The sequence below is a fragment of the Anser cygnoides genome, chromosome 23 (genome assembly GCF_040182565.1).
Source record: "Anser cygnoides isolate HZ-2024a breed goose chromosome 23, Taihu_goose_T2T_genome, whole genome shotgun sequence".
Taxonomy (NCBI): Eukaryota; Metazoa; Chordata; class Aves; order Anseriformes; family Anatidae; genus Anser; species Anser cygnoides.
The window spans coordinates 5,505,958-5,521,334 of NC_089895.1; the positions used below are offsets into that span (position 1 = coordinate 5,505,958).

Sequence of the window (15,377 nt, forward strand, 5' to 3'; positions counted from 1 at the left end):
GCAAGATGGCGGCCGCAGGAAGATGGCGCTCGCAAGATGGCGGCCGCCGGGCGCCGTGAGGCGGCGTAGGCGCGGCTCCGCCTCCCGCCCCGGCCTCCACACGGCAGGCGGCGAGCGGAGCGGAGTGGAGGGTGCTGCCCACACCGGGGGCTCAGCAGGTAGGCAGGGTTGGGGCAGCTCCTCCCCGGAGGAGAAGGGGAAGAAAAAAATAAGAGGCAGGAAGGAGCCATGAAGCCACCTCCGAGGGCAGGCGAAGCGCGGTGAGGGTTCCCGGAGGAAGGCTGTCCTCTCTCGGAGAAGAGACGGGGACAGAGGAGGGCTGCAGCCGGGGTCCGCTTGCCCCACCGCCATGAAGCTGCTGCGCCTGCTGTGCCGCCACAAGACGGCCCTGGGCCTGGGCGGCCTCTCGCTCTTTGCTGTGGTCCTGCTCTACCTGGCCAAGTGCACCTCCGAGGGGCTGCGGCCGCTGCCAGCCCCCCGAGGGCTCCCCCACAACCAGCCTCCACCGCCTCGGGGGGCTAGGGGGGCACAGCCACCCGCAGCCCCGCCGCCACCGCCGCCATCCCCTCAGGAGACGGCGTTCCTGGCCGTGCTCATCACCAGCGGGCCCAAGTACACCGAGCGCCGCAGCATCATCCGCAGCACGTGGCTCTCAGTGGCCGGCCGCCCTTCTCACGACGACATCTGGAGCCGCTTTGTCATTGGCACCAGTGGGCTCGGGGCTGAGGAGCTTCGTAGCCTGGAGCTAGAGCAAAGCCGTCACAGGGACCTTCTTCTTTTACCGGAGCTGCGTGATTCCTATGAGAACCTGACTGCTAAAGTCCTGGCCATGTACGTCTGGCTGGATCTGCACCTTGACTTCCAGTTTGCCCTGAAGGCCGACGATGATACCTTTGTACGCTTGGATGTACTTGTGGAAGAGCTGAGAGCCAAGGAGCCGCGTCGCCTCTACTGGGGCTTCTTTTCTGGCCGGGGTCGAGTGAAATCTGGTGGCAAGTGGAAAGAGAGCGCCTGGGTGCTCTGTGACTACTATCTACCGTATGCCCTGGGTGGTGGTTACGTGCTTTCTGCAGACCTGGTGCACTATTTGCGGCTCAGCAGAGACTACCTGAACATGTGGCAGAGCGAAGATGTCTCCCTGGGGGTTTGGCTGGCTCCCATTGATGTGAAGAGAGTGCACGACCCTCGTTTTGACACTGAATATAAGTCACGGGGTTGCAACAATAAGTACATAGTAACGCATAAGCAAAGCATTGAGGACATGCTGGAAAAGCACCAGACCCTGGCTAAAGAAGGGAAGCTCTGTAAGGAGGAGGTTAAGCTCAGGCTTTCGTACATGTATGACTGGGGAGTGCCACCTTCACAGTGTTGCCAAAGGAAGGATGGCATCCCGTGAAAGTCTGAGGAAATAAAAAGCAGATTGTTAATGGACTCTGAGCTTGGTTACCATTACGTGGGGAGAATCCCAGTAACTAGGGCTTAAAAATTACTGAAAAGATTTCGCACGATTCATTATGTCACTATCAATGAAACCCTGAATTTCCAAGAGCTACTGATGTGGCATGATGTAAAAATGTTTATAAAACAGAAATGGCAAAAACCTGGAAAGGCTTGTATTACAGGATTGAAGGCAAATAATAGGTTGCAAATATGGATAATACCGAAAATTGGGGGTAGATAACTTGGATCAAAAGCTGCTGGAAGATTTTTTACATTTGAACATATATTTGCTAAAGATCATGACAGGCCTTCACATTATCTGTAAGATTGTGAAACTAACATCTGCTATTTATTTCTTGGCAAGAAACAAGTGTCAGTTTGGCAAGGTTTGAAGATTCTAATGGGGCCGCAAATCAGTTGCTGTTGCCAGTGGGAACAGGTGGCTGGTTATTGACACAAGCATTGAAGTAAAGAGAACAATTTTGCATCAGATATTCACAGTAGGGGAGGGAGAAAGTCAGGTCTTCGGAGAGTGCTCTGATTTACCAGAATGGAATTATTAGACCTGTAACTTGTCTCTAAGCTTTCTGTTGTTTTCAAGACATCATGTACGTAAATTATCTGGCAGCTACAGAGTAAGTCTGTATTTAAAAAGGTGGGTGAGTTATGGTTTTTGGCAGATAAGAGCAAATTATCTTATTTTTGGCCAAATAGTTACACTACAAAGCAAGCCTTCAGTTGTTAGGCATAGGTGTTGTTCTTAGCTTTTTGTCCAGACACATTGTGTATGAAGAAACATTCCCCCCCAACAGTAAATAATCCTACAGACTACTACACAGTCAGATGTCATAGACTTCAGATTTGTATTTTTAGATTACTTCTGTAAAATGTAAATTAGCAGGATTCGATTGGTGGAGAGTATTTAAAATTCAAGCAAGATTGTCCTAAAATGTCTAGCACAGATAAGAAAGTAGACTTGATATGTGGTCAAGAGAGAAGTAGGTTGCCCTGATTATCATTTAAAGGAAGGGTGATTCCCCCCCCCCAAATTTAAGACAACCTTGGTGTTTGAAGACCACCTTTTCTCCTGTTTTAAGAGCTGCATGGCACTCTAAGGAGAACAATTTCCCAACAGTGACATTCTCTCCTTCTCCCCAGTAGTACCTCATAGTAGAGCAAAGAATATTACAGAAGGTCTAAGTAATTGCTCAAATGGTATGTCAGTAAATGGGATTATTCCCTTTAGTTCTGTCTACACTACAAATAATTCTAGTGCTGACGGAATTGTCAGCATCAGGTACGGTATTGAACAGTAAATGCAGACAGGACATTTTTGGCTGTAGAACAGATCCCTTATACGATTTCACTGTTTTATTTACCCTCAAACTTTTAGGTGAGACTGTAATTCAAACACTTGCATGGCAGATACTCTAATACACAGGTATTTTTTTTCCAGTATTAGTACAGAGCTACTGAGTTCCAATACCCTTTGTCAGCTACAAATCTTTCACAGTACAACCAGAGTTTTTACTTTTATGCCTGGACAGTACGTTCTTAATGATCAGTTTTACTGTTTGTTGCACACTGCACTTTCATGGAATTCCTATCATTTCCTCATCTGCCTTGGCTGGAGCCTCTTCTCACCTGCAGGAAGGCACAAATGGGAAAAAAAATGGTGCCAGTATCTCTAGTTTTGTTTCCTAAATCAGGAAGTTAGCAGTTCATACCAAAGGAACTAAGTATGTTATTTTGTTATTCTTCTCTTGTTTTGATTGAATTATTGAGGATTAAGAAGAGTCTTTTGCCAAGGATGATAATTCTCCATTTTGAAAACCTGAATCCTTGACTTCATTCTAAAACAAATTAAGATCCTGAAAATAAGTTACTTGTAGCATGTGTCCATTCTAATGCATGTCCATGTATTGGCAGATAGGCAGATGTGCTTTTCAGCAAGGTGTATCATTCCAAAACAAGGATTTCATATTTAACAAGATGACAGGAGATTTAAATTGGTTTTTGCATTTTAAAAATATCTACTTGTTATTTGGGGTAAACTAGTATTGTGTGTATATATGTGATTAAATGCTTGTAATGTGAGTATTTATAAATATTGAAAATGTATTATGTACAGGAAAAGTAAGGTAGTTAAGTGTCATATTTTAAATTTGTTTAAGGAAGTACTTTAACGTCCATGAGAATTGTGTATCAAGCAGTGCTTGAATTTGTTGGTGTGCAAGCCATTATTTAAAGTACTGGGATCCAAAGTGCAGGTGAAAAGTCTGCTGCGTGTCTCTCAGCCTAGCCAGAGTGCTGCTCGTCCGTTCCTACCAGTCACCGTGTTCACGGGAGGTGTTTACATTGCTGGCTGTGACTCCCCTTACCTGTCCCCCAACAATTTCCACAGGGGTCAATTTTTAATGAAGGAGAAGTGTTGGACCTCCATCCAATCTTTGGCACATGGAAAACGTGATGCATACAAACACTTAAGAGTTATGAAATTCTCCTGAGCTGTTTCTTACACAGGTGTCAGGAAGGAGAAGTACTTGGCTTAGTACCTCTCTCGACAGCAGCACAACCCGTTGCCTGCCGAGGTGCTCTGCCTGCGCACTTGCAAGATGAAGCTGAGGAATGATGGTGACCACTCTTACATACTTGATATCACCCCTCTTATGTACCTGATGTCTGTGTCTAACACAACTTCATTATACCCTTTTCTCTTTAAGGTTGCTCATGTTTTGTTCTAGCTGCAAAACAAAATAACATGGCAGACTTGAGAGGTTCTTGTCTCTTTGGTGTATGGTTTTAGTTTTCTTAGTAGACACCCGTACTGCAAATATATTGCATAGATATTAATCCCAATTAACTGGACACTTCCACAAAAATAAAATTTCAATTTAAAAACAAAGAAAACCAAACTTCTAACACTATTCCTGTAGCTGAACACTTTTCCGAATGTCTCGCTTTGTTCATGTGAAGTCAGCTCAAATACAGTTCCTACATGTCCTACTTTTGACAAACGTTACATTTTCTGTAGTTGAAATACCTCATTTTGAGCATTTGAATTTGTATTCCATATCTGTTAACAGTAGTGTTCTGGGGGGCAGGGATCTCTATTCAGTGTTAGCTTTGTAGATTTTATTAAAAGCCCAGCAGCATGGGAAGGTGATTAAGATTTGCGTTTCTATTAGTTTCTGTTCAGCTCCAGCATCAGAGTTGAAGTATGTTCTCGGTATCGCTGTATGCTTGACAAACTGTCACCACCTGTACTGCTCTGTATTTAATTTACATCACACTGCCTGCAAGACTCAGATCTGTTGCTACATGTACCTGTGCAAGAAATGCTTTTACCCTGGAACTGGACCTGCTTTATGCCAACATAATATGCCAGTTACTACTTTCTAAGACAGACTACTTAGGTAATGTCTACTAAAACAGAAATGGATCAGTCTGTAACTTATAAGCTACGTGAAGCTGAAGGATACTACATAAGTGTGCCTTTATGAAACAGAATAAGCGTGGGGTACTGTGCCGAGTATATTTTAAACAATTGAATGAAATTGCACTTTTTTTTTTGCAGCTACATAACTTTGCCATTTGGGGGTAGGGTGTGGCACTGTTTATTTGCTCAGCATTTATATAGGGAGTAAACTGCTAGAAACCTGAAGCTGTCTGTGATGAAAACATTTGGTAATTGTGTAAGTATATTGTATAGGTATTTATGTCTTTCCACATCTGCCATTATTGGCCAAAGGATCTGTGTGCTGATTTTTAATAAAAAAAGGACTTTTTGCTGTAGAGGTGATTGCTTGTTCTGTTTTAGATAAGGTCAAAGTGTGGTTGTTTTATTATGCCACTGTCTGAAAGACAGAGAGGATTGGCTCTGCCTTAAGCAATTGCACACAAACACTTCACTTATTGTCAGAAATGACAACTGGTAAGCATGCCAGGATCCTTTTTCCGTCTTCAGCCCCTCATGACAAGGTACTGTATCAGCACAAAGAAGTTGTGTTTACTGAAGTAGTGACCTAGGAGAAAAGCCGCTGGGTTGTACATGCACGCTGCAGCCCACTAAGCAGACTAAAAACAATTCTCTCTTCATTCTAGCTCTACATTGGTAGTAATACAGGGACATGACAAACTGCAATGCAGTCAGGAAGAAGGTTTCTCCAGCTAAGAATGGCTTGATCCTAGACTTAGCTAAGAAATAGTCCAAGCAGTTAGGCATCAGGAAACACCACTGCCTGTGGTCCTGTTTTATGTTAAACAAACAATAAACAAACCACAAGACAAAACAAAACTAGCAACACTAATAAAAAACTGGATAGTACTTTCAATATAAGATTTGCTCAAGTAATTTCAACACTTCAAGCAGTTTAAGTAGCACTAACTTCTGATCAATTAGCTAGTCTGTTTGAGTGTATTCCCGCTTCTTTTTCTGCCAAAACCTTGGAAGCAGACTTTGGGCTCTATCCCAAAGAAACACCTGGTTTTAGCTAAGTAAACCAACCTTGCTCAGCTTAGAAGCACAAGATGACTGAGTAAGATGTATTTCAATCAGGAGTGTCCTGGCTCTCACTAGTAGTTCTTCAGTTTCCAATTAAGTTTTTATCTTGGAGGTGTTTGTAATCAAGTACATTCTGACCAGAGAGCTGACAGTAATTTTCCATTGAAGACCATAATCTTAAGAGATGACACCCTGTAGCATGTTACAATACAAAGAAAAGCTGCTTTCTGGTTATATGCAAGACACTGAAAAAGCCAAAGGATTTAATATAGCTGATACTGGCATGTGCAACTAAAGAAGCAACTCAACTTCATCGGTTCTGCTCTAACCATGGGAGGGATACTGGTCTAATATCTAATAGATTCCCTTCTCTGCATGCTGGCAATTATTTCAGACAAGTCAATGGGAGAGCTGTTTCATTCTGGCTTGTCATACACTTTGGTTTCCCCTTTTTTTCTGGGCTACCACAGTAAAATTGTCCCATCCTACATTGAATCAGATGCAGCAACATTTCAAAGGCCCTGACCCCAGTAATGCTGCTTTCTCCTCCCAGTTTAATCTGTACACAGCTTTGAATTTACAATACAAACTAGGGTTTAATCTACGTTTGGACAAAAAGCAATTTATGTATCATCAAGAAGGGATAATGAAACTTGACTTCAGTATTGCACACTACCCAGCACAATGATCATATCCAGGAAAACACTGCAGCCACAAAGTGCCCAGACCTACTCTTAGCTAAAACTAAAATAAATAAATAGTGGAAAAATCTTATTCCTCTACCTCAGAGGTTTCCCAGTTACAAAAAGAAAGAAAACAGAGCACAGGACTGATAGAGACATTCCTAATGGAAGTCAAGTTGTGTTCAGCCCTGCAGTGCCAGCATGCCCCACGGACAAGGCAATACGACACCCTTCATCCTTGCTTCACCACTGCACTGAGAAGCACAGAAAACATACTTCAGAAACACAACTGAGAGCTCATGTCATCGGTAGCCCTGCTGCTGCTTCTCAGGTAGCAAACACAGCCACATCTGTGCAAGAAGAAGGAAGCGAGCTTTTGATCTCAATGCAGGGTCAGGGCAGATATGTTTATTCTCCTTCTCTGTGCTATTTATTCAGCCCACTTGGTGCCTGGAGTCATAGAAAATGAATGATCCTTGATTATCAGTCTCTATCAATTCCTAAAAGTTACTGAGGAAACTGGGATCAAGTGGGTTGAGTTTTTTTTTTTTTTTAAACTAAATTTGCTGGGAGGCACCATGAATTACGCAGTATTTGCTCTACTCAGGACCTAGCCACCCTGCCTTTAAAGCATTTTTTCTGGGACACAGCAAGATCTCATTGCTCAAAGTCTTGTTTCAAACTCAGTCATCCAACTCCAAAGAAAGCTAGCTCAGAAATCATTCCAAGGCCAAACAACCTAAAGTAAATAAAGGCACAACTGCAAAGCCTTAAAGCTAAGATGAGGAGTTACTTTGCTGCATGATGTTAGATGTTTTAGTTCCAACACAAGCGATCAAATTGCTGTTGAAGTGAACATAAGGAAGAGAAGACTGACAAATAATGCAAGTCAAGGGAACTAATTCAAAACAGACTGCCCAGGTCATCAACCAAACAAGATATACGTTAGGATTTCTGCCAATAACCAAGAAAGCTGCCTAAAAATAGAATATATGTATTACAGAAAAACACAGAGACAATCAGAGTCCAAGGACACACAGGGTTTCATTTCCACAAGGAAAACCAGCCAGCTCAGGGCTGAGGTGACTCGTCCCAGACCACACAGGAGGCCTGCAACAGATTAGGAACTAGAAACTGGTCGCCGGGGCCGTCGACCTCGTGGTTCGTCCCGAACGCTGCTGCCTCCTTACTGAAGAGAAAGCCAACTAAATCTTACACACAAGGAGCTAGTCATGAGTTCTTCCTTTCAAAAGGAAACTTGCCAGAACCCTACAAATCCATCAGATGTCCATCCTGCTTGTGCCAGCAGAACCAGGCTGTTTAAGCATGGCTTGGTGTTGTGGTCAGCTCGGTTTCCATCAATGACTTCCCCTGTGGATATCTAGGCACACTTAGCAGATTGCTAACGAGTTACAGTGGGGGCTGTCAGCCCCGACGCCTAAAAACCAGCCCTTCAGGTGGCTTTTTGTCGAGTGCTGGGGTTGTTCACTCCAAAGCAGATCCTCACGTAGCAGGATAGAAACAAACAAGATAGGGCTGCGTTTGTCATGCCAGCTGAACACAGCTAATGCACAACACCAAATATTCAAAACATGGTTTCAGAGAAGCGCACGAGATTTTCTCACAGCACAGGACTCCAGAACAGGCAAACAACACGCCGTGGCTCCTCTGAACCCAAACCCACCCTCTTTCACCAGAGGGCATCTCTCTCTAGAGGGACACTGCCTGAAGACCATCAGCCTGCCCACCACAACAATCCTTTCCATTTCTCTGCCTTACCTTTATCCAGGAGGTCTTGCAAATCAGGAGCCATTTAACCCCATGCTGTCCCCACAGGCTGATGCCTATTATCACCACCAAACAAAAACAAACAAAAACCAAACAAAACAACACCAGTAAAAAACCCACAGAGCTCTTCCGGTTGCTTTTAAAAAGGCTGGTTGGTCCTCACATTATTTCTGACAGCTGGGACGCAACTAACAAGCTACAGATGAGGATTAGACCCAACTATTTTAAAGGGACATCCCCAGGTGGATATTGTCTATTTTTCCCTGACGCAATTGAATGTGTATTCTGATTGGTTTTAAATACATTTTCTCCAAACCTAAAATCTTTCACAAATATGTAATGCACTTGCTTCTTTTTGCGTCTTTGCCACAAGAAAAAATAAAATAAAACTTTCCCATTTTTCATAAACAATTCCAAATGATTGTTAAATTTGTTATTGAGTCAGAACTTCGAAGAAGCATGATCTATTTGGAATCCCTCGGTTCTGTTGCTTGCTTGCCCTATACAGTTCAGTCACTAGATGTCACCATGTGCCTTCAGAGCAGGAAAATGGGATGGGTTCCTCAGTTAAAAAAATAAAAATAAAACAGAAACAAAGCAGGAGCCTAAGCTGTGTGGAAGGGCAGTTGTTTGTGACTAAAACCTAGCTATGTTCTCTTGTATCTGCTGTTTAACACAGACTCAGACGGATGACTGGGGAGAAAAGGAAAAACGTTTGCCAATTTAGAAATGGATTTGTAAAAGAATTATTGAAGATGGAGCCAAAATATCATTCCATGAAATTAATGGTCGATAATGCACTCCCAGGTTTTCAAGGCATACCTTTGTAGAAGCTCACAAAGCCTCCTAAAATGGAGAAAGCAAATTAACTAAAAATTATGACTTGCCACATCTTGGTCGATAAGACAGTGAAGTTTAGGCACCTTTTGGGAGCTATGATGACTTGGGATTGTGGAAAGATAACGGTGCCTCTTCTTCGGATGATCTGTGTGTGTGTGTGTGTCTGTGTATGTTTGTGGTTAACTGTCCAAAAATTCAACATCAAAGGATTTTGTCATTGTTGGAGAGAGGGTTGGCAGGTAAAAGAGAAAGAGCTTTTCAATCAGGTGGGCACTTTTTATAGCAAAAGCCAAGACAACCCAACCCCCCAGCACATCCCCCTCCCTTTTCAATCCAGTTTTCCTGTGTCTTCATCAAGAAATAGATTTTGTGGGTTTCATCAGCTAAGAATGCAATTGATTTGAGATGTCAGATTTCATTTTGTTGAAGGAAGCCCTCCTCCAAGATATTCAAAGAAGAACTCAGTTGCAAAAACGCATGATTTGTTCCTGAACTTTTGTTTTGATTAAAGGCTATGTAGAAATGAGACACATTAAAAATTATCAATGCACTGATTGAATCTAGGAGCTTCTCAGGTGAGTCTTTCCTGGAATAAGGAAATAATTACTCATTATATTTAATTAAAACATTCACCTGGCATTTGGTGCTGGAATATAAGGAGTGTTAAAAGAATTTGGGAAAAGTGGGGTTAAGGAATGAGTTCCCAATACCTAAGTGTTATTGCAGGGGAAATAAACATTTATTCTGAGGCAGATTCCAAATTCCTTGTTAGTTGTGAGCAGCACCCACTCAGTAAAGCAATGCCCCGCTTGTAGGGAAGTACTGAGCAGCTCTGACAGTCGGGTCCCATCTCCTGGCATGCCTGAGCTCCTGCTTAGACATGTCAGCTCCAGTGTCTGGAGCATGAGGACACAAAGCCAAGTGCAGCTATGGTGGGATTCTCCCCCAGCATAGCCTGGTGTTGGATCATCCAGGGTTTCAGAGCCCAGAAATACTTATTTATGTCTTGGGGGGTATGGAGCAGTTCAGTTCCAGCACTGTTGTGGAGCTCTCGTAGCCTTATGCTTTTATACCCAACTCACAAACATTGCTTAAAATTCAAACTTCACCCATACTTTCCACATCCTCTCTTCCTCTTCTCTTTCTCTCTCTCTCTCTTTCTTTTTTTTTTTTTTTAATATTGGTTTCAATGAAAACATAGAAAAAAAATGTGGAAAAATCTAGACACTGATTCATGTTTTGATGAAAACTCAGAAAGCCACAAGCCCGCACATCCACCCCCTGCTGCCCACTGTGTGCTGATCACTCCTGATTTCTGGAGACGCCGAGGCGATCGCCTCTGCCCAGCAGGGCAGCGTGCTCTCGCAAGCTGGCAGCGAGGCTGATGGACACCTCCTCATTTATGGCCCCAAGCCCCACCTTCTGCTGGTCCCTGCAATTCCCCACTTGGCTTGACAGCCAAGACCCAGGGAATGTGAGTCCTGTTACAGCATCTGTTTATTTTCCAGGCAGCAGGCTGATGTGCGGTACTGAAATCTGAAGTGCTGGGTAAGTGGAGGAGCCCCGCACAAAGTCCCTCCAGTGCAAAGTGCACCGTACTTAAACAACAGCGGGGGCTGGAAAATTAATAACATCGCGTTTTTTAAATAAAGGGGAAGGTTGTTGTTGTTGCTCGTGATCAATTGATTTGGGATGGTGCCAAATGGCTCCAGTTGGCTTTGAAGCATTGTAGCACAAGACGCTGCAAAAACATTTATCCAGAACAGATCCTAGCCACAAGAGTTACAAATATTTACTTTATATATTTACTTTAGGGAAAGACTCAAGCCAGAGATAGTAGATCTTGATTGCAAACATACCAGCAATTGAGGTGCTAAGAATTGGAGGTTTGGGTCTAATCTTTCTGATTTTATCTTGTCTAATAAATTTGTCTTTCTTTCCATGCCTTGACCTCAATAAAACAAATGTTCTGTGCTCTGGAAAACACCCATACAACTGTGTCACACTGAGCTCCAGGCCCAAATCCCTGGCTCTGCTAAGATCAGGGAGGCCAGGAGCTAAACCAGACTTAGATTCATTTCTGTCTTTTGTAGTTCCTCAGATATTTACACTCTGTACACTCACGTGCAGTTTTTTTCAGCTCGCTCTGCCCTAATCTGCAGCTAGTCTCAGAGAGTTCCTTATCAAGTAGCTTCTCTCTGAACAGTGCAGTGTGACCCTTCCTAAAAGCAAACCTGGCTGAGCTTGGCTGTAAAGTAGGGGAAATCTTCTGCCATGCAGGGCATTTCCCAGTTCTGGGGTGCCGTGCACAAGAAGTTAGGGAAGTTACAGGAATTCTGGTTTTCCTTACCATTCTTAACCCCTGGTTTCATAGGGACTCCTGGCTGGTATGGTGGTTGGTTGGCTTTTATCTTTCTCTTTCTGACTTGCCTGCTGGCATACTATTCTGCAGAGCTTTTCAGGGTGGTGGGTGTGAGAGGACAGCCTGCTCTCCACCCCATCAGGTTTAAATGGTCGGGGTAGCCAGCTCCTTAACCCAGATGCAGTCACGCCTGGAGCCCTCCTTCTGCAAGTGCAAAGCCAGGTCTACTCCTGCGTGCTGGGGCAGTGAGATATTGGGGCTGGACATTGGTTAATGCAGCCTGCTGTGCTGGTCACTTTATTATTTCGAAGAAGGACTGCCTACTCATTATAGTCAGGACTCATGGAGCCGACCACCAGATTAGTCTGTAACCAAGGGCAGCCCTGCCAAACCATGGTCTGCAATGCACTGAGCTCTTGATGTGCTGTGCATCTATTATTCCAACAGAACCCAGTGGAAATAGTTCTTAAAATGAAAGCAATAACCACCCTGTGCCTCAGCTTCTCTCGCAGCAAGCAGATAATAACATTATCTCTTCCAAGGGCATTGTGAAGCAAAGCTATCAAAGACCTTCGGCACCCAGGCATGGCAGGATCTGGGGAAGTATGTGATTATCTTACACTTTATAAAAGGCCAATCTGGCTCCTGAAAAGCTTCAACAAAGCAAAACCCATAGCTGGAAGGTTTATGAGGACAGGGAAAGGGGTAAGAAAACAATAACCAAGATCTAATTTCTTAGGAGTAACGGATAGTCCTGGGAGGGTACAATTGAAGTCTGTAATAGCTGCAGATAAGATCAGACTGAGTTACTATTTTCAGCCAATCTCAGACATCAGGACTGGAGGCACCGAAATAAATTCCAAATCCTGAGACAAATGAAATGCAGTCATCAAGAAGCTGCAGGGTCTCAAAGAGCAAGAGACAGCGAGAAATACATAAATATTGCAACTGGGTGGAACTAGCCACTAGGCAGGGCTGTCCTGTCCCAGTTGTCCTAAGTGCTGGGGTCACTAAAGAAGAGATAGATGCTTGTTTGGGGAAGGACTGAGATGAAAAGGAGGAGCCTGAAGGGGTAAAATGACCTTGATTTTAATTCCAGCTGTGACAGGAGAACTTTATCCTCATTACAGTGCACCACCAACAGATCTCTGTTCCATTTGCTTTTGAAAGTCAGCAGGGCACAACAAAAGAGCCGAATTTAGCCCAGAGGTTGCACTTCTTCTGCCCAAGAAGTGGGCAATGCCTGCGTAAAGAAAGGCTGTGGTCCCAGGCTGGAGTCCCAGGTGGGCTACACCAAGGAGCAGTGAGACAAGCAGGGGTGAAGTTTGCATGTTCTCAGCAGAGGGATGGCAGGGTGGAGAGTGGAGGAGAAGGATCCCAGGACCATCCAAGAACACCAGGACACACTCCCTGCACTACGACAGCAGTGGGACACGCTTTCAGCTGCCTCTTTCCAAACACAAGGCACAGAGAAGCACATCGTCTGGGCCCCAGGGCATTAGGCTTGTTTAGGCTGGAGAAGAAAGGTTTGGGAGGCCTAATAGCGAGCTTCCAATACCTGTGAGAGGTCATCAGGAAGATAGAGCCAGGCCCTTCACACTGGTATACAGCAGGAGGTTGACAGATAATGAGCATAAGTTGAAATAAGAGCAGTTCAGACAGGATTTAGAGATTATTTTTTTCACCATGCCAACAGTCAAGTACTAGAACAGCTTGCCCAGAGAGTTCGTGCAGCCTCCATCTATGGAGGCTTCCAAAACCCAAGCAATAAAGCCGTGAGTAGCCTGGTCTGCCCTCAACGCTGGCTCTGCTTTGAGCAGCAGGATGGACTAGAAATCTCCTGAGGGCTCCTCCAACCCATCCTAGGATTGACAGCAAGTCTGCCTCCACTCATCCTTGGCATGCACAGGGATCAGCCTTGGCCAGGGCACATGACAAATGCGAGATTACATCACCAGGCAGGGGAATGCTTGGGAGACATCCCATCACTTGCTTTACATCAGTTCCACATTGGCTTGTGCCGAGAGCACCCCACCCAGTCCATGTGGATCTGTTCACTCCCTACCTCTGACAGCTTGTTTATTCAAAAGCATTTGGCTCGCAATGCCTTGCAGATGAAATAAGAGATCAAAGGCCTTAATTTCCTTTCCTCCCACTGCATTCCCCTTCCACATTCAGGGTAGGGTTCACGTTGACCAAGGAGCTCTTCATGGCCTGGGGAGAACCCCCAGCAAAAGAGCTGGCATAAGCCAGAAGCAGGTTGGAGGTAGCTGCAGATTCTTCAGTTGTGCGAGGCTGAGCGGGCAGCAGTTGGATGTAGGATTACTCAGAGTTGAAGGAAAAAAAAAAAAAAAGAAAAAAAAGCTCAGAGGCATTACAAAACAGATGCAAAGCTATCTGGAAGGTCCTGTCCCGGTAGATGGGCCTACAAGAAACGTTAGGTCAGTTCTATGAGGACTGGGAGCTGAAGGGAGTCACTTCATTTAGTTCGGACACTGGCTGGGACTCCCTTTACCAGAGAACTTCCCAGGCTTTACCCACCCTGGCTGTACCTCTATCAGAAAGCTTGGTGTGATGGAGTCAGAAGGGAGCTGAGGCACGAGAAGCCCCCGATGACAACCCTACAGCATCCCTCAGACCCACGCACCTTCTGCCTTGACACAAGCCAACTGTCCGGGAGCACCTCGTAGCCACAAGGCTGAACTCAGGGTCAGAATCCCAGCCACAAAGGGTCACAGACCGTAAGGGACTGGCTGACCTTGCCTTCAGGAGCAAAATCAAGGAGCAGAGCCACATTTCTCTGGTCCCGCTCAGGCCCCCAGGCTGCCGTGGCATCTCTGCAGCAGCAGCGGGCTCTTGAAGTGTCCCCACGTACCCGTTCCTTGAATTGTTCTTCCCTCTCCTGACTGCAAACAACCTGTGATTCACTGATTTCTTTCTAAGCAAACACGCAACCCCTTCCATGCAATCAGAGTTTGTTTACTTCCCGGCTTCCCCTTTCATGTGAGGCCTATGGCTTTCCATTTCTCTTCAGGCATCGAACACTAATTTCACTTGGCTTTTGTCAGAGAAATGGGCTGGAACACAGAGTCATAAACAACTAGATCAGTAACACTTATGTTTATTTAAAAGGCAGTTATGTGTTGGCTTTTTTTTAACTGTCATCTTTTAACTCTTCAAATCCAACATCTTTCTGTAGCTGTGTAGTTTCCCTCTCTGGCTTTACAGAGCAAGAAGAAGAAGAAAACAAGCAAAATATATAGAATTTAGGATAAAATGATCATTTTGTAATCATTGATCCCTGGAAGTCCATCCTGCATTGCACCAGCATTGTGTACTTACTGAGTGCACGCACCTGCGTTTGGAGGCTCATGCCCTTACAGCGAATGAAGTCAGGTAACCAGGCTAAAGGGAAGGAAATGGGAGGAAACTTATTGCTTCTTTTGCTCCACAGATCTAGAACAAACCAGTGAAATGGGCTTGGGCAAACAATGTTTTTACGTAGCTGCACGGGGAGCAGTCACAAAGTGCAGCTTTGGCAGGGACACGAACCTCAAGTGCACAGCCAGACACCCACCTGGACTCACAGTCTAACCTGGAGGCATTGTTTCAATATTACGATTCTCCCTTGAACATTTCATGACTACAAAGACTTTCCTCTTCTCATTTCTGCCTTCACAAAGCAGGTGGAAATGCGAACTAAATGCCTGTGTTTGGAGACTTGTGCAGATGCTGAAGCGATGCAGACCTGCTAGGTGAA

General features: G+C 44.6%; 1 protein-coding gene across 1 annotated transcript; it reads left to right on the top strand.

The window, feature by feature from the left end:
* The first annotated feature begins 52 nt into the window (after window positions 1-52).
* On the top strand, window positions 53-5,235 carry B3GALT6 (beta-1,3-galactosyltransferase 6). The gene has a single exon (XM_013194213.3). The coding sequence runs from the start codon at window positions 350-352 to the stop codon at window positions 1,394-1,396; it is 1,047 nt and encodes a 348-aa protein (XP_013049667.3). The 5' UTR covers window positions 53-349; the 3' UTR covers window positions 1,397-5,235.
* The last annotated feature ends 10,142 nt before the right edge of the window (window positions 5,236-15,377 follow it).